Source organism: Schistocerca americana, chromosome 6, assembly GCF_021461395.2.
Source record: "Schistocerca americana isolate TAMUIC-IGC-003095 chromosome 6, iqSchAmer2.1, whole genome shotgun sequence".
Classification (NCBI taxonomy): Eukaryota; Metazoa; Arthropoda; class Insecta; order Orthoptera; family Acrididae; genus Schistocerca; species Schistocerca americana.
The window spans coordinates 300,459,587-300,478,097 of NC_060124.1; the positions used below are offsets into that span (position 1 = coordinate 300,459,587).

Genomic DNA, 18,511 nt, shown 5'->3' on the forward strand with positions numbered 1-18,511 from the left:
TGCCTACTTTTGGCTCGTCTGCCACAAGACCTTGAGTGCAATTTTCGGTGAAGATAAGTCATTCTTTCTATAGGACACTACAAGGTGCGACCCTCCAAATTCAATGTGTGTATGTGTGTATGTGGGGGGGGGGGGGGGGGGGGGGACTGGGGGTAGAGTAGTAGAATGAAATGAAAAATGGCATTGATATCCCTTAGGGGATACTCAGCAGTGGCTGTTAGCTGAAGACTGCGGCGTGGAGAACTAATAAATTATTATGCCTAGTTGATTCAAGGCTTCGCCAGAAAACCTCAAAATAATACGATAAATATGTGTTTATAGGGGCTGAAGCGCCAAGAGTGGTTTCGCCAAGTATGCGGATGAGGTCACTGGTACCGTAAGGAGCTTGTAATACTCACCGAGTCCGGAATGCCCGAAGCAGAAGACGCAGCCATCCGAGCCGCTGATGACAGCGTGCAGCACGTCCGTCAGGGCGCAGGAGCACACCTCGCTCTGCAACACAGACCAGCGGCCAATCACAGGCGTTATATCGACAGATACCGTCCCACAAAATTTGGTACGCCAAGCTCTCTTGCAGACTTTAGGATTTATACATCACATAAAATTTTGAGGAAGTAAGCTGGTGAGAGTCGCTAAGTAAATGTCTAAGTTACAAAAGCTTCTGTTAAAATGACTAAACTATCAGCCACACCAGAAACTCGTTCACAGTATTTATACATATCGTCAAAATCACTTTTGGTACATTTAGTAAAACAAAAAAAATTTACAGGTCTACCTATTTTTGAGGGGCGTCCAATAAGTAATGCAACACTTTTTTTGTAAAAGCAGGTGGGTTTTATTAAGGATTCCAATACACCATATTATTTCCCAATCTTTTGGTTACAAAATCTAATTTTCAGCATAATCTTCGTTCAGCGCAACGGCCTTACGCCACCGTATTTGGGAGGGCCTGTATGCCCGCATCGTACCGCTCTACTGGTCGGCGTCGCAGCCAAAGTCCTGCTGCATCAGTAACTTCCCCATCATCCACGTACTGCTTCCTGTGGAGTGCTACCTTCATTGGACCAAACAGATAGAAGTCGAAAGGTGCGAGATGCCGGCTGCACACATTTGAGTAACCCAATTGATGGACGAGTGCGCCAGCCCAACCAACAGACGTCCACTTGAGGTGCGAGATGTTTGGTTGTGATCCGTCGATCACCTCGAATGACAAAATCTGCACGTTCTAACACTGCGGGAGTCACAGCCGTGTGCGACCGGGCGGCATGCTGGAGATCGGACAGGTCTGCTTGATCTTGTTGCGATGATGACAGACGCCTCGACCAACGACTCAACGGGCTTTTGTTCACTGCGCTGAAATTCTGCAATCGCCTGTGAATATCTGCGATGCTCTGGCTTTCTGTCAAAAGATATGCCAGCTCGAAACGCACCTCCCTCACAGAAGCCGCTTTGAAGGCTACGTATAGCGCTACCACCTATCGGAACTTCATGAAACTATAGGAGCTGAAGCGGGAATATTCCACAATGTCCCACAACAAATTCCGAATATTTGCAATCGAAGTTTGCCGGAAAAAAAGTGTTGCATTACTTATTGAACGCCCCTTGTACATAGGTAATCGTAAGAAACGTCAGTATTTCTACGAAGATTTTTTTTATCGACTTCCGGGACGTGCCCATGCAGCGCCTCAATAGTGGACAGACGATACGACAGTGTGTTTCGACAATTCTGAATATTAGTTAGGGTCAAGCCATTCCCTGGTACGATGTCACATAGGCGAAGATAAGGACAACCCAACAGCCAGCCCCTGAACGAAAAAAATCTCTGACCCGTCTGGGAGTCGAATCCGTCTCGCTGAGCGCGCAATTACCGAGGAGGACTTTCTGCAGCGTTAAAAAGGTAGCGTGTTTGTTTTCCTAGAATTACAGAAACGAGTTCTCATTTTTTTTAAATAGGGAAACATTATTTCTCTATTATATAGCTGATTTAGTCAAATATGTACAAATTACTTTAAATAAGATTTAATAATTCCAATCCCAAAGAAAGCAGGTGTTGACAGATGTGAAAATTACCGAACTATCAGTTTAATAAGTCACAGCTGCAAAATACTAACGCGAATTATTTACAGACGAATGGAAAAACTGGTAGAAGCCGACCTCGGGGAAGATCAGTTTGGATTCCGTAGAAATGTTGGAACACGTGAGGCAATACTGACTTGACGACTTATCTTAGAAGAAAGATTAAGGAAAGGCAAACCTACGTTTCTAGCATTTGTAGACTTAGAGAAAGCTTTTGACAATGTTGACTGGAATACTCTCTTTTAAATTCTGAAGGTGGCACGGGTAAAATACAGGCAGCGAAAGGCTATTTACAACTTGTAAAGAAACCAGATGGCAGTTATAAGAATCGAGGGACATGAAAGGGAAGCAGTGGTTGGGAAGGGAGTGAGACAGGGTTGTAGCCTCTCCCTGATGTTATTCAATCTGTATATTGAGCAAGCAGTAAAGGAAACAAAAGAAAAGTTTGGAGTAGCTATTAAAATCCAGGGAGAAGAAATAAAAACTTTGAGGTTCGCCGATGACATTGTAATTCTGTCAGAGACAGCAAAGGACTTGGAAGAGCAGTTGAACGGAATGGACAGTGTCTTGAAAGGAGGATATAAGATGAACATCAACAAAAGCAAAACGAGGATAATGGAATGTAGTCGAATTAAGTCGCGTGATGCTGAGGGAATTAGATTAGGAAATGAGACACTTAAAGTAGTAAAGGAGTTTTGCTATTTGGGGAGCAAAATAACTGATGATGGTCGAAGTAGAGAGGATATAAAATGTAGAGTGGCAATGGCAAGGAAAGCGTTTCTGAAGAAGAGAAATTTGTTAACATCGAGTATAGATTTAAGTGTCAGGAAGTCGTTTCTGAAAGTATTTGTATGGAGTGTAGCCATGTATGGAAGTGAAACATGGACAATAAATAGTTTGGACAAGAAGAGAATAGAAGCTTTCGAAATGTGGTGCTACGGAAGAATGTTGAAGATTAGGTGGGTAGATCACGTAACTAATGAGGAGGTATTGAATAGGATTGGGGAGAAGAGGAGTTTGTGGCACAACTGGACTAGAAGAAGGGATCGCTTTGCAGGACATGTCCTGAGGCATCAAGGGATCACAAATTTAGCATTGGAGGGCAGCGTGGAGGGTAAAAATCGTAGAGGGAGACCAAGAGATGAATACACTAAGCAGATTCAGAAGGATGTAGGTTGCAGTAGGTACTGGGAGATGAAGGAGCTCTTGCACAGGATAGATTAGCATGGAGAGCTGCATCAAACTAGTCTCAGGGCTGAAGACAACAACAACAACAACAAGATTTATATGAATTTAAGTTAGGGAGCTATAAACGTTCAAACTCTTACTGATAGACGCGACGTATTGTCCATATACAGTAGTTGCCGACGTCTCGGAGAAACAAGCTTCCTCGACGCACTATTTGGAGTCATCTGGGGTTGTGGGTTCGGTACACAAGCATGATTCGTTACATGTTCCCCCAAAAAAAGAACTACTGGTGTTAACTGGGACGTAGTAAATCGTGCATTCGCCTAGCGCTAGCAACATGTCGTAGTACACGTTGTACGTGTGTTCTGTGTTTATTCCACGTTGTTATCCTGGCTGACAGTACCTCGTTTGTGCATTCCGACGGCCCTGTATGGGGCAGTGTAAGGACACATTATACAATCTCGAGGAAACCTGCCGCTGCGTGACGTCAGCAACTTTATATAAATCATGTTGCGTGCACTCCTAAAACTTCGAACACTTCTAAATCTGCAACTATAATTCACAGGAATCCGATGTAAAATGTTTTGTGTGCAGTTGGCTTAGACACATAACATACACGATAGAAGAAGTAATGTTCTCTTTAAAAAATTACAGATCCTTGCTATAAGTCTCAGGAAAATAACTAAATAAACTATATTAATAACACTGCAGAAACAACATTTTCCTTTTCAGACCTTGTTCTGTAAGTTGCAAGGAAAAATACACTACGTAAAGCACCCTGTGTATGTTCCGCAAGCTACTGTACTGTGCGGAGGATACTTTGTTACAATAGTACTAATTTTCTGTCATATACCATTCTCATTTTGAGAGAGGAAAAAATTATTGTCTCTGTGCCTCTGCACATATCCTCCTTCTCCTCACCATCATGATCTTGAACAGTCTGCAGTACCAAGCTGGGTCTGTTTGGGAGATAAGCCTTGCCATCTAGTCACGTTTTCCTACCACAGAAGATCTTTATGCATCAAGTAATAAGGCCATCAAAACCGCGGTATTCTGGAGCTTGTGGTCCATCTAAGAGAAAACCATATGTGTCTTGCTGTATTATTGCTTTCAGTATCTTGTGTTACTCTACTATTATTTTATCCGTAATGCCGCATTTTAATTAGTTTGCGTGTCTAAGTCCTGGACACATGAAATGAATAAATACTATCTTCCTTTGTTCACTCTGGTCCAGTCCTCACCTCTTTTTTCAACACACTCCTCCACACTTATCAGCCATCTATCTCTTGGTCTCCCTCTTTGATTGTTTCCTTTGCATCTCTGTTTCATGTTCTTGGGAATCGGCTTGTTTTCCATTCCTTATCATCTTAGCCTTTGTGTTTGTACTTCTGAGGACCTTCATTTCACAAGCCTGTAATCTGCTTACATTTCTTTTCTTCAGTATCTGTGTTTCAAATGCATAGCATTGGGATGTAGTAACTTCTATAAACTACTTCTTTGCTTTTTTGTGGGGCGTATTTTTTCTAAACCAGGCTCCTAACACTTCGCAGGAATGTTTCTGCCTGTTTGCCATGGTCACTGATCTCTTTCTCATTTCTTTCATTTTCCTATATCGCACTATCCAAGTACTTGATATTTTACGGACGTCAGATTTGTGGTAGGAAGAAGATCCTGACTGTAAGGGATAGGAGACGCGTTTCACGGTTTGTGAATCAAAATAATTCCAAACCCGGCAGGAAATGCTGCATGCAGTGGATGAAGATCCATCCCAGTCTGTTAGCGAGAGAACCTTTCGACGGAAACTGCATGCAATGAAGATTTGGAATCATTCACGACGCAAGAGGCCATTACTCATATAGGCACATAAAGACGGCAACGGAAAAGTTCATCGGGCTGGAAAAATATGTGACTGATCTTCTGTACACTTCCCCCACCCTATTACATCTCGATTGGCCTATAAAGTCACTTGATCTGATACCATAGAAAATCTGTGGAACATCTTGGAACAACGGGTAAAACGCCGATGTTAGCATCCCCGTAATTTGGCGCAATTGCGCAATGAAATCCTCCGCGAATGGCAAATCTGTGCTGGGCCGGGGCACGAACCCGGATTTCCGTCATATCGCGAGTGGTCGCCTTACCATTTGGCTATCCGCGCACGACTCACTGCCAATCCAAACTCCCCTAATGCCGTCAACAACGCGTCTACGACCTGTACTCGTACATCCAGTATGTATATTCCTGCACAGGTCAGACGTTGTCATGAAAGTCATTTGCTCGGTATCAGCATATAAATACGATATTACAGTGCCTGTGTTATCTGATTACGATGCAAAGTTCCTTTGAACACATGCATGCATCTCCAAAGGAACACACACAGATTGTCACTGTTGTCATTCCATTCTACAGCTGATGATTGTCCCTATTCGCAATTGCGAATACATTTAGTGTATTTCATAACGGTTGTAGTCGCCGCAGTGTCTGTTTATTTGGACATGCGTGCATGTGCAAAGGAACTTCGCGTCGTACTCAGAATAACACAGGCACTGCAATATGGTACCTGCACAACTTTGTGGACACATTTCCTAATCGAATCTAGGCGATTATAAAATCCGGTGGCGGAATTACACGGTATTAAATGATGCTTGTAATGACTTCTGTAGGGGTGACTGATTTTTTGTCCGGTGATCTTACTGTGTGAAAATATTCAAATAGGTCACCGAAAGCAGTCATGGCGCGTTGTTGTTGTTGTTGTGGTCTTCAGTCCTGAGACTGGTTTGATGCAGCTCTCCATGCTACTCTATCCTGTGCAAGCTTCTTCATCTGCTAGTACTTACTGCAACCTACATCCTTCTGAATCTGCTTAGTCTATTCATCCCTTGGTCTCCCTCTACGATTTTTACCCTCCACGCTGCTCTCCAATGCTAAATTTGTGATCCCTTGATGCCTCAGAACATGTCCTACCAACCGGTCCCTTCTTCTTGTCAAGTTGTGCCACAAACTTCTCTTCTCCCCAATCCTATTCAATACCTCCTCATTAGTTATGTGATCTACCCATCTAATCTTCAGCATTCTTCTGTAGCACCACATTTCGAAAGCTTCTATTCTCCTCTTGTCCAAACTATTTATCGTCCATGTTTCACTTCCATACATGGCTACACTCCATACAAATACTTTCAGAAACGACTTCCTGACACTTAAATCTATACTCGATGTTAACAAATTTCTCTTCTTCAGAAACGCTTTCCTTGCCATTGCCACTCTACATTTTATATCCTCTCTACTTTGACCATCATCAGTTATTTTGCTCGCCAAATAGCAAAACTCCTTTACTACTTTAAGTGTCTCATTTCCTAATTTAATTCCCTCAGCATCACGCGACTTAATTCGACTACATTCCATTATCCTCGTTTTGCTTTTGTTGATGTTCATCTTATATCCTCCTTTCAAGACACTGTCCATTCCGTTCAACTGCTCTTCCAAGTCCTTTGCTGTCTCTGACAGAATTACAATGTCATTGGCGAACCTCAAAGTTTTTTTTTTCTTCTCCATGGATTTTAATACCTACTATGAATTTTTCTTTTGTTTCCTTTACTGATTGCTGAATATACATATTGAATAATATCGGGGAGAGGCTACAACCCTGTCTCACTCCCTTCCCAACCACTGCTTCCCTTTCATGCCCCTCGACTCTTATAACTGCCATCTGGTTTCTGTACAAATTGTAAATAGCCTTTCGCTCCCTGTATTTTACGCCTGCCAGCTTTAGAATTTGAAAGAGAGTATTCCAGTCAACATTGTCAAAAGCTTTCTCTAAGTCTACAAGTGCTAGAAACGTAGGTTTGCCTTTCCTTAATCTTTCTTCTAAGATAAGTCGTCAAGTCAGTATTGCCTCACGTGTTCCAACATTTCTACCGAATTCAAACTGATCTTCCCCAAGGTTGGCTTCTACCAGTTTTTCCATTCGTCTGTAAGGAATTCACGATAGTATTTTGCAGCTGTGACTTATCAAACTGATAGTACGGTAATTTTCACATCTGTCAACACCTGCCTTCTTCGGGATGTAATCGGCCCAAATGCGATCTGGACTATTGTTGACTCGTTGGTTCTGTAACGTAGAGCTACTTGTTCACCCACCTGGCTGTCATCGTCGCAGTAGATGCCGTCGAAGGCGAACATCTTGGGCGCCGAGACGCCGGGCCGTCGGTCGTCCGGCGGCTGCTGCCCCCCTGGCGTGACGCCCCCGGCGAGCGCGGTCGCGCCCGGGTTGTGCAGCGCCACCTGCTTCTTGCGCCGGTCCACCGCCAGGATGGACGCAGACGCGGACCCCTCCTGCCCGCTGGCCGCCTCGCCGCCTCCTCCCACGCCGCCCCCAGGCTCCGCCGCGTCCACTGTCGCGCCTCGCACCCGCAGCAGCACCTTCACCTGCGGCACAACCACGTTCGCACCCTAAACGTACACTGCTACACAAAGGGGTTAAGCTTTGTGGGACAAACGAAAAGCTGCGTTACAGAAAGCAGCATGTCATTCTTAATTGAGAGGAGTCTTCTGAAGTAAGAGTGATTTCAGGTGTGCCGCAGGAGAGTGTCGTAGGACCGTTGCTATTCACAATAAATGACCTTGTGGATAACATCGGAAGTTCAGTGAGGCTTTTTGCAGATGATGCTGTAGTATATCGAGAAGTTGTAACAATGGAAAATTGTACTGAAATGCAGGAGGATCTGCAACGAATTGACGCATGGTGCAGGGAATGGCAACTCAATCTCAATGTAGACAAGTGTAATGTGCTGCGAATACATAGAATGAAAGATCCTTTATCATTTAGCTACAGTATAGCAGGTCAGCAACTGGAAGCACTTAATTCCGTAAATGATCTGGGCGTAGGCATTAGGAGTGATTTAAAATGGAATGACCATATAAAATTAATCGTCGGTAAAGCAGATGCCAGACTGAGATTCATTGGAAGAATCCTAAGGAAATGCAGTCCGAAAACAAAGGAAGTAGGTTGTTCGCCCACTGCTTGAATTCTGCTCACTGGTGTGGGATCTGTATCAGATAAGGTTGATAGAAGAGATAGAGAAGATGGATCGGAGAGCAGTGAATTTAGTTACAGGATCATTTAGTAATTGCGAAAGCATTACGGAGATGATAGATAAACTCCAGTGGAAGACTCTGCGAGAGAGACGCTCAGTAGCTCGGTTTCGAGAACATACCTTCACCGAGAAGTCAAGCAGTATATTGCTCCCTCCTTCGTATATCTCGCGAAGAGAGCATGAGGATAAAATTAGAGAGATAAGAGCCCACACAGAGGCATACCGACAATCTTTCTTTCCACGAACAATACGAGACTGGAATAGAAAGGAGAACCGATAGAGGTACTCAAGGTACCCTCCACCACACACCGTCAGGCGGCTTGCGGTGTAGATGTAGAATCTGTCAAGTTGTAACCTCAGTCTCTCAGAATATGTCAAAATACTAGGGTTGTATAAAAAGTAGTGGCAACACTGCCATAAAATGATGTGCATTCAGTCACGTGCGTGATGTCTGTAGCTGACAGCATTAGGTCAGTTGAAGTAGTGCAGTGAGCGACAACGGTTGTGTCTTACTTAGTTGCAGTGTGTACTGTCTGAAAGTGCAGGAGACCAGTTAAAACGCCCTAGTTTAGGAAGCACGCGTCGTTGAAGATTGAAGTGGCTTGTGGTAGGAGCCCACAACAATGTTTTCAGGGACTGCGTGAGGCGTGTGGTAATGCAGCACTACCATAACGTATGGTGGCGAGATGGGTGAGAGTGTTTTAGGATGGCAGGGATGTCATTCAAGAATCGGTCCCATTCAGGACTCCCCCCTTCGTCCCCTCCCCCTCCCGCCTCCGGACAATATGACAACTGAGCTCCTTGCCTTCCTGTTGCATGTAGCTCGCCGATTACTTGCGTTCCGCCAACCTTCATGACAATGCACGATGGCGAGCCCCGTGAAGGAGCTCCTGGTAGTGTTTGAGTGGGAGACTGGAACATCCACCGTATTCCCCCGATATCAGTCCGTGCGGTTACGAAATATTCGCAAAAATGAAGGAAGCTCTTCTTGGCATGTGGTACAACACAAGAGACACATCATCCATGCCATAGGGCGGTCCCTGGTAGACATCGATAGAGATGGACGCGCTGGGGGCAATCGGGATGCGGGGCGATTGTATTGAGACATAAAATATTGTGAACTCCTCTCAATAAAGTCTGGTAACAGTGTTGTCATACCTTTTTCCAAACCTTGTAACCTAAAGTCATTTTGGTTTTATGAATCTTACGCCGTGGTGTGTCCTCCAGAAGGTACGGGGACACACCCTACATAGAAGAGCATCGGGCTGCCTATGACACAGGCGCAACGTAGGTTAGAACCCAGGGAGGGTGCACACAACAAGGACTGTGTTAAGGAGAGTACTCAATCTTTGAAGTCCAGATTTCATCGGTTTTTGAATTCTGAATTTTTAATATTGTTCTAATGGTATTTTTGAAAACAAACTTTTCGTACTCAGACCTCAATTTTCACTTTCCACATATTTAGGTATATATTTAGGTACATCAAGAATATATTGTTCAACAGTTCTGTTCATTCATTTTAAGAGAAATGTTACTACATTCAGTACTTCTTTCAAGTTTCAGACTTAAATTTTCTTTAATTATTGGTTCATAAATGCGATAATAAAATAGCCAAACTACATTTTTTGGTAATATTAGCGCATAGATATATGCAAATACCACAAGACTACTTCCTGCAAAAATTTCATTCAGATTGATTAATATTTATAAAAAATTTGGGATTAATCTTAGAAAAATAAACCTACATGAAATTGGATTTTAAACTTTTTTCACCGAGCGAGGTGGCGCAGTGGTTAGACACTGGACTCGCATTCGGGAGGACGACGGTTCAATCCCGCGTCCGGCCATCCTGATTTAGGTTTTCCGTGATTTCCCTAAATCGCTCCAGGCAAATGCCGGGATGGTTCCTTTCAAAGGGCACGGCCGACTTCCTTCCCCGTCCTTCCCTAATCCGATGAGACCGTTGACCTCGCTGTCTGGTCTCCTTCCCCAAAAACAACCAACCAACCAACCTAAACTTTTTTCAAAAATAAGAGTATTAAAATTCACCAGTACCACATCAGTACCTTCGTACTACACTTGTACGGCTTCTTTTTCTTGTACTGTAAAGGGCATGGTAGCACTTTTCTGGAATTTTTCTTTCTCCGGGCAGCATCTATCTTGTGGACTGCTTGACCCCTCGTTTTATTAGCAAACCTTCTTCTGTGAGGATGCTACAGGCATTCCAGGACATCTGCTTTCTTCAGACTTCAAATATCCCATATTCACCTGAGAAGGAACTTCTACTAGACCCAAAATTATCTTATGTTCTTTTCTTTTTTCTTTAGGCAACTTGGACCAAATGACACTGTGCAAACTTCCAGTTACATTTTGTGTCTTGTCGTCAGAGTAATACGTTAGATGTAAGTCTCTGATAAGACAGGAGCTATGTTGACCACTTTGGCAGCCGTCAGTGCGCCACAGACTCTCACGCACTCCATATTTAAAACATTTCTTAGGTGTACTTGAAATAAAAATACAGCAAAATCGTTTGGAATCTAAGAGTAAACACTCCGAGTACGTGAAGTAGCCATTAATTTCTTTTTGAAAAAATTGAAGCCTTAGGATGCAGTCCACCCGGAAGGTGGCCTCAACCGCTCAGTGTTTATTACACAATAATAATGTGTCAATATTTTGTGCGGGAAGCGCGAGGCCAAGAACGTCGTAATATCATTGCGCAGTGTTTACCCCCGAGACGCGTCAGTTGGTACTTCGCCTTGGTAGCGCACACGTCGGCGGTCAGTGATGCAGAACTTGCGTGCATTGCGACTGCAGTCGCTGCGTGCTGCAGGAAGAGGAGCAAGAGGACGGCGATGAGCGAAAAAATGTCTTAGAATGTGTTCTATACACTGTCATACTAACATAAGTTTCAAACAAGCCAAACGACTATCAGAATTCTTTAAGGATGAACGAGAGATCTTTCAACGAACTGCTGCACTTCATTACAACTTCTACAGACAGAAAAGATACTGATGATTTGCATCTGCACCTACATCTACATGACCATTCTGCAATTCACACCTACGTTCCTGGCAGAGGGTTCTACGAACCACCTTCAGGCTACTTCTCTATCGCTTCCTTCTCGAACAGTGCACGGAAAAAGCGAACACTTGAATCTTTCCATGCGAGCTCTGATTTCTCTTATTTTATTATGATAATTAGTGACGGGATTATATGCATAATAAAAACCTTAAAATATGCATGAAAAATGCTTAAACATGCTTGAAAAGTGTCGAAATATGCAAAATCAAATAATAAAAAAACATGGTAGTTACTGCGTGCATTATGTCCGAAAATCGTACCCGTGTGTATCAATTATGAGGAAGAGCGCCAGTCACGGAAAAAATCGGTACTTTTAGAACGCTGATATTTTCTGAATAATTTCTGGTAGAGGTTAGCCAGAGGGCCTTCCTGGGATTATTTCTGAGTCACAGCGAAACAACCGATATGCACAGGACCAACTTAAAGATACATCGCACGTAGAGGGTACGCTCAAAAACTCCGTAATATTTTATTTAAAAAAACAACATACAATCATGAATTTTTTGAACAGCTTTAACTTATAATTAATACTATTGGACCAAAGCAACATTTACAATTTATTTTATATTTTTCTACTATTGTAAACATAAACGACCAAGTACTGTTCCAAATGCTCGACAGTAAGATTGTGTCTTCGATCACACAAAACATTTTTATAACCAAAAGAGGATCGTTCTACATCAACTGAGGCAACTGGGCAGTATTTGAATTTGGGTGCTGTGTTGGCACTTACTGTTTCCGGTAAAAGTTCACCCATCCCATTAATAAAACCATCAATTTGACTCAAGGGTTCGCCGGCCGTGGTGGCCGAGCGGTTCTAGGCGCTACAGTCTGGAACCGCGCGACCGCTACGGTCGGGTATGGATGTTTGTGATGTTCTTAGATTAGTTAGGTTTAAGTAGTTCTAAGTCCTAGGGGACTTATGACCTTAGAAGTTAAGTCCCATAGTGCTCAGAGCCATTTGAACCATTTTTTTGACTTAAGGGTTCAAAGCCTGGGTTATTGTTTAAAATGTTTTCATACTTTTCTTTAAGTTTTTTTGCGAATATCTCCTGCAACGAGGAGATCACTAGAATAATTTTATTCATTAACTGAATAGATTCATTCAAACCTTGAGTTTCAAACTTTTTTAATACTTGTAGGTATGAGACGAAGTCTTTTGCGACGGCACTTATATGTAAAACATTCTCGTTTTTCTTGCCGTGTCAGTTAGGGATAATATCTCAAACTTTCGACGATAGCCTCCATCGTCATCGTCAGGAGCTGACTGTTTTCACTGATGCTGTGGTAACCTTATAAATCCCGTGGACGGCTTCTGATTGGTCGGCTAGTGATTGGCGGGCGATTACGTACTGCTGTAGCAGACGGTGTCAATGTGTGCGCTGGTGGTGCCACCGCTTCCGTTGGAATGTAAACCTTGGAAGGAATGTCTCTGCAGCTTCTCTGCATCAAACGCTCCTTTCCATGAACCGCTCACATAGTATCCGCTATCACGGTTAAAGTTCTTCTCGCTCATTCTTATTTCAACAGCCATCTTAATAACAGAATTCCAGTGTGTGGAAGCACGGGACAAAATTTTTGTTTCATCGAACAGTATTTTATGTTTGTTCGTGAGGCTGTGCTCCGCAGTTGCCGATTTCTCCTGTTCTCTATAACTAATATGACGTTGGTGTTCTGCACAGCGGTCGGAAACGGTACGAATGGTCTGACCTATATAATTCCAAGGACCCTGAGGCCGAGACTGTCCTTAACAGGGAGCATCATCTCCTTCATTTTCTTAGGAGGACGAAAAATTGGACTCTTCCTATTTTGCTGGATACAGCGCCACAAAAAGGAAGAACCGCAATCGGTGTTTCATCCTGTGAGTGTGCAGCATTTTCACGTTTCCTGTTCTTGGAGAACGCTGCCTTTATATCGCGTGCACCATAGCCATTCTTTCGGAACACATAACTGAGATGGTTAATTTCGGTCTTCAAGTGTTCCTCGTCAGAAACAGCTTTTGCTCTATATACCAACGTATTCAAAACGGCTCTCTTCTGAACAGGGTGATGTAAACTCCGTGCATTAAGGTATAGATCGGTATGCGTCTCGGCCACTCTGTGTACCAAAAGCCGAGGGTGAAACCGGTGCTGGCACACGGCCTACTCCTCTCGAACAGCACCAAGAAGCCATCGAGCTTAACGTCTCCGTCCGACGGACGAATCACCTTCGATTGTGTCTCAACCCTCACTTCATGAGACATTGCAACGACGTTTGCAATTTAATCCTGGACAATGGCGTAGACTGGTGATCAGAAACTTTATACCACCATCTCTTCTCCCCTTGCCGGCCAAAAACAGGATGGTGTATATGAAAGTGGCCTGGAGAACAGAGTTCTAGGCAAAGGAAATACAATACTAACCTTACTATAGTAGTTGTTTAAAGTGACTAACATTCATCTATTGGCACATTTGGGCTCTGGTTAGCAAGTTCCTGAAGGCGGATCGAAGCTCGACTGCTGGAATTACTGCAGTATCGTACGAAATGTTCTGCTGCAGTTCTTGAAGACTTTGATATTTGTTGCTGTACACCTTAGACCCGAGGGCTCCTCATACAAAGTAATCGCACGCTGACAGAGCAGGTGACCAGACTCACCTCTGCTAACAACTCTGTCATGCGTGAAGATTGTGTAAATGTACTCCAAGTTACAGCCGGCTGTATGGGCAGTTGCTCCATCCTGTTGGAAGTAACTGTAGGTCTTTTCCTCCTTCGTTAATTCTGCCACAAATGGTTTCAAAATGTTGGCAATGTAACTCGCCGATGTCAGCGTCTGATGGCATGCAGAGACTGCACACCAAACCCAAACCCGAACTTTCTGATCATGCAATGACGTTTCGTGGAAGCTATGCGGATTCTCCGCTGCTCAGAACCTGTGATTCTGCTAGTTGACATAGTCACACAGTTGAATCTAGGCTTCGTCAGACATGAAGATGTATCCATGACCAAACCACTCACTGTTACCTCAGTGAACAGCCACTCACAAAACTGGAGGCATTGGGGAGCATCCGCTGATTTTAATGCGTGAGAAACAGACACACGGTAGGGATGAATGTGGAGGTCCAGGTGGAGTATTCGTCCGCATGATCAACGTAATACGCCGGTCTCTTGCGGAAGGTATCGGGTTGATTTGATAAGACTCTGACGCATTTCCAAGTGTACTGCAGCCACATTTTCTGGTGTGCGGCCACATTTCGGAATGTTTTTCACTTGTTCAAAATAGATCCTGTCTGATGTCATTTTCGAATCAAGCGTTGCATGGCTATCTTTTCTGTCACTTTCACACCATTAAACTTCTCAAAAAACAACTGACCATAGCGTTTCCATGATTTTGTTGTTACGTAGCTTTCCACAACGATCACCCGCTGCTCCTCTGAGAGGACCATCGTCCCCTTTACACTACTCCATTCACACTGACGCAGCCTGCACTACACTCTCGATCGGTGTGGATCACTTGGTGGGCGTTCAAATAGTGCGTTACAGGGTGTGGTTATATGCATACGTTCACGTCAAATCGTATGCACTCGTCCAGGCCATTTTAATTTGCCGCATCCTGTACTTACAGTGGGGATTTCATGCACCACCACTTCCGAACAGGATTATCTTAGTTGTGTGCGTTAGCGGCCATGGCTACTGAGGTGGGTTGATAAGCCATACATATTATAAAAATGGATGCATTTGTACTTATATATGTATGTGTGTGTGTGTGTGTGTGTATGTTGCACATCTCCTCCTAAACCACTAGACTGATTTCAATCAAACTCGGTACCCATATTGCTTACGGCCTGGAGAGAATCACTGTGAATAAGCATCTAAATATCAGAGAGGCGGGTTGGGCGTGAAAAAGTAATGTAGCTTACTACATGCGGCTTCACAAAATTTATTAATCCAGTATTTGAGAATGAGAGCATTTGGTGACTTGCAACGAACTTTATACATAATTTCAAACCTTTACGGAACTTTTTCCTCGCTGACAACCCCACAAACTGATGAAAGGAAAGAAGTTTATCGTTTACTACACTTTTGATGTTCACGCTGTAAAACCACTGCATCAGGTGTGACGATCTAATGTATTACCTCTTTCTACTAACTGCATTCATGGCACTTTTTGCAGACAATATTCACCTATATAACTGAATTTTCCTGCACAATTACATCATTATACGCCACATAGCTTAGGAGACACGCCGTCATAAACACTGAGATGCGTGAAAAATAACGCATAATGCATCACATTTTACTTTATTACATCTTTACTGCTATCTCTATTTGCAACACATCTCTCATACAGTATCCAAATATACCACTGGATGACCCAGCAAAATTATATCATTGTAAAACATACAGTTTAGTAGGTATGATCTCATAAACACAGAGCTGCGTGAAAACGAAACTGCAGGGTGAAATTCACTTGAGATTCAGGTGAAATGTGTGTAGAAACCTACGTGGAGTATGTTAAATATATGTGAAATGTATGTGGGCAAAACTGTGGGTAAAAAGCTTCTTCTAAACACCTAAATCCGTTTCGACTAAACTTGGTACACATATTACTTGCTATTTGGGAAGGAATACTGCAGGGGTAAGAGCCAGTGAGACTATGTATTGGGGTGGAGAGAGAACATCAGGAGGAAGAGATGGAAAAAGAGAGGTAGAAGGGGAAGTGGACAGAGGAAAGAGAAGAGGACCAGATGCATAAAGAGAGGGGGGAGGAAATGGATTGAGAGAGGATTGTGGAGAAGATGGACAGAGAGTCTGGAAGGAGGAATTAGACAGAGATATGAGGAGGAGGAAATGGAACAAGAAAGGGAAGAGGAGTTGAACAGAGGAGGAGGAGGAGATGTTCTGTGAGATGGGGAAGAGGAGATGGGCAGAAGGAAGGTGATATGAGACAGACTGATAGACGGGGGAAGAAGTTGAACATAGACTGGGGGCAGGATGAGATGAAAGTGATCAGGAAATAGAGGGGCAGCAGAAGATACATTTAGACTGGGGAGCAGGAAGAGATGTACAGAGAAACAGGGAGGAGGAAATGGAAAGTGAAAGAGAAGAAGAGATGGACTGGGATGGTCGAGTTGGACAGAGAGGAATAGAAGGAGACAGAGCGATGGGGGAGTGGTGGGTGGGGAGCATCATATGGACAGAGAGAGAGGGGGGGAAAGGAGGAGATGGACAGAGAGTGGGGGGGGGGGATGGAGAAAGTGGGTGGGGAAAAGGAGATGGGCATAGGGGGTGCAAGGAGGCAGACAGAGAGAGAGGGTGGCAGAGGAGGTGGCCAGAAGGAGGGAGCAGAAACAGATGGAGAGGAGAGCAGAGGAGACAGGTATAGAAGGAGAGGGAATGAAGAGATGGAACTGGAATAAATACTTACCCAGGCAACGTTGGGTACTCACCTAGTTGATGATAATGAAGTACCCACGTTAAAGTATACAGTGTTCAATACAAAAAGATTTCCATATGAATTTCAAGTAATAAGTAGCCTGAAGATTTGCAGTAATTAACTAATAATTCGCATACTATGTAATATTTGTATTTTGTGTAATCTTTGTGGTGCTAGTTATCTGTCATTTGTTGGAGTCGTCGTAATAAACTACGTTGGTTTTATCTGGGGCCCATTAAACCCGTTTGTTTTCTGTATTAAAGAAGATGATGTGTTTGGATGCCCCAGATAGCTACGAAATAGATACTAATTTAATATGTACTTATTCGTCGTGAAAACAAAACTATATGATTAAGCAAATCCCGGAATAAAAAAAAGGAGAGGTGGTGTTATAAGATACAGGCTGATGATGGCTGACTATATATCATACTGCCATATGCAGCTTCAGACTTTTATCGCTAGAACCCATGGGTATCTTGTTGCTTTCTTTGTGTCAGAGGTCAAGTGTTACTTCTGTTCCGAGAACTGACTTTCACTTGTCAGGCGTGGCACACGCAGCCTTAACTAGATGCGAAGAACCTGTTTATAAACTACGCCTCTAACCTGCGCAACGCTGCTCATGTTACGACTTCAAGCAGCTAACAGAGGAGAAACGAGTAGAGCGCAGTTATTACAATAATTCAACTCTTTGAAGACACTTCGACAGCCTCCTGATTTAGGTACGGCTGAAAGTTTATCGAGTAGCCTGAAGTGCCGCATCCGAATCAGACTTAGCAACTGAGTCATCTGAAGAGCCCACTTCAAGCACAGCGGAACAAAATATTCGGAGTTAAGACTACTACACAGGTATAATTGATGGATAAACACTTGGGAGCAGCAATTAAAGCTAAGAGCCTAAACAACAGACATTAAAATTTGCTTTCTATCTAATTGTTAATGTGATAATTTTTTTAATTTTCCTTTCATTTTTACGAGCACTGTGTAGCCGGTGAGAGCCACGAGAGGCCAGCTGTACACCGCCATCTTTGAAAAAAGAAATCTTCATAAACAAAACTCGGGTCCTGTCCACCAAACAGACAAACGTATCGATTCAGTATCAGTTTGAGGGAAGCCGGGACACGTAATAACTACTGACTTGTAGTTAGAGAACTCAGAGTCATTTGTCGTGAAATCTCAAAAGTATTTGGTCACACAGGACGAAAGTAGCATGCATTGCAATCCCCCTCCCTAGCAAGAATCTGTAGTATGCTGCTGTTTACGACTTCTTGTTATGGTAGCCATAGAAGGTGGCTAAAACACAACTGGCTCAGATAAAAAATTCAAGCACCTTAAGATACGAGTCGGGGCGTGGAATTTCAGAAGTTTGTACGTGATAGGGAAGCTAGAAAATCTGGAAAGGGAAATGCTAAGGCTCGATCTAGATATAGCGGGGAGCAATGAAGTGAAATGGAGTAAAACAAGGATTTCTAGTCATACGAATATAAAGTAATATCAAAAATGATATAACGGGAGTAGGATTAGTTATGAAAACGAAGGTAGGCCAGAGAATGAGTTACTGTGAGCTATCCAGCGATAGCTGTGTTCTCATTAGAATCGACAGCGACACCAACAACGATAGTTTTGGTATGCATGCCGACGTCGCAAAGTGAATATGAAGAGA

General features: G+C 43.3%; 1 protein-coding gene across 1 annotated transcript in view; it reads right to left on the minus strand.

The window, feature by feature from the left end:
- LOC124620107 (kinesin-like protein KIF26A) overlaps positions 1–18,511 on the minus strand; it is a 455,794-nt gene that overhangs the window by 105,800 nt on the left and 331,483 nt on the right. Inside the window, exons 4-5 of the mRNA XM_047146776.1 lie at positions 7,402–7,689; positions 399–492 (exon numbers count right to left, since the gene is read on the minus strand). Of these exons, the coding sequence (XP_047002732.1) occupies positions 399–492; positions 7,402–7,689 (382 nt within the window). The remainder of the gene's footprint in view (positions 1–398; positions 493–7,401; positions 7,690–18,511) is intronic.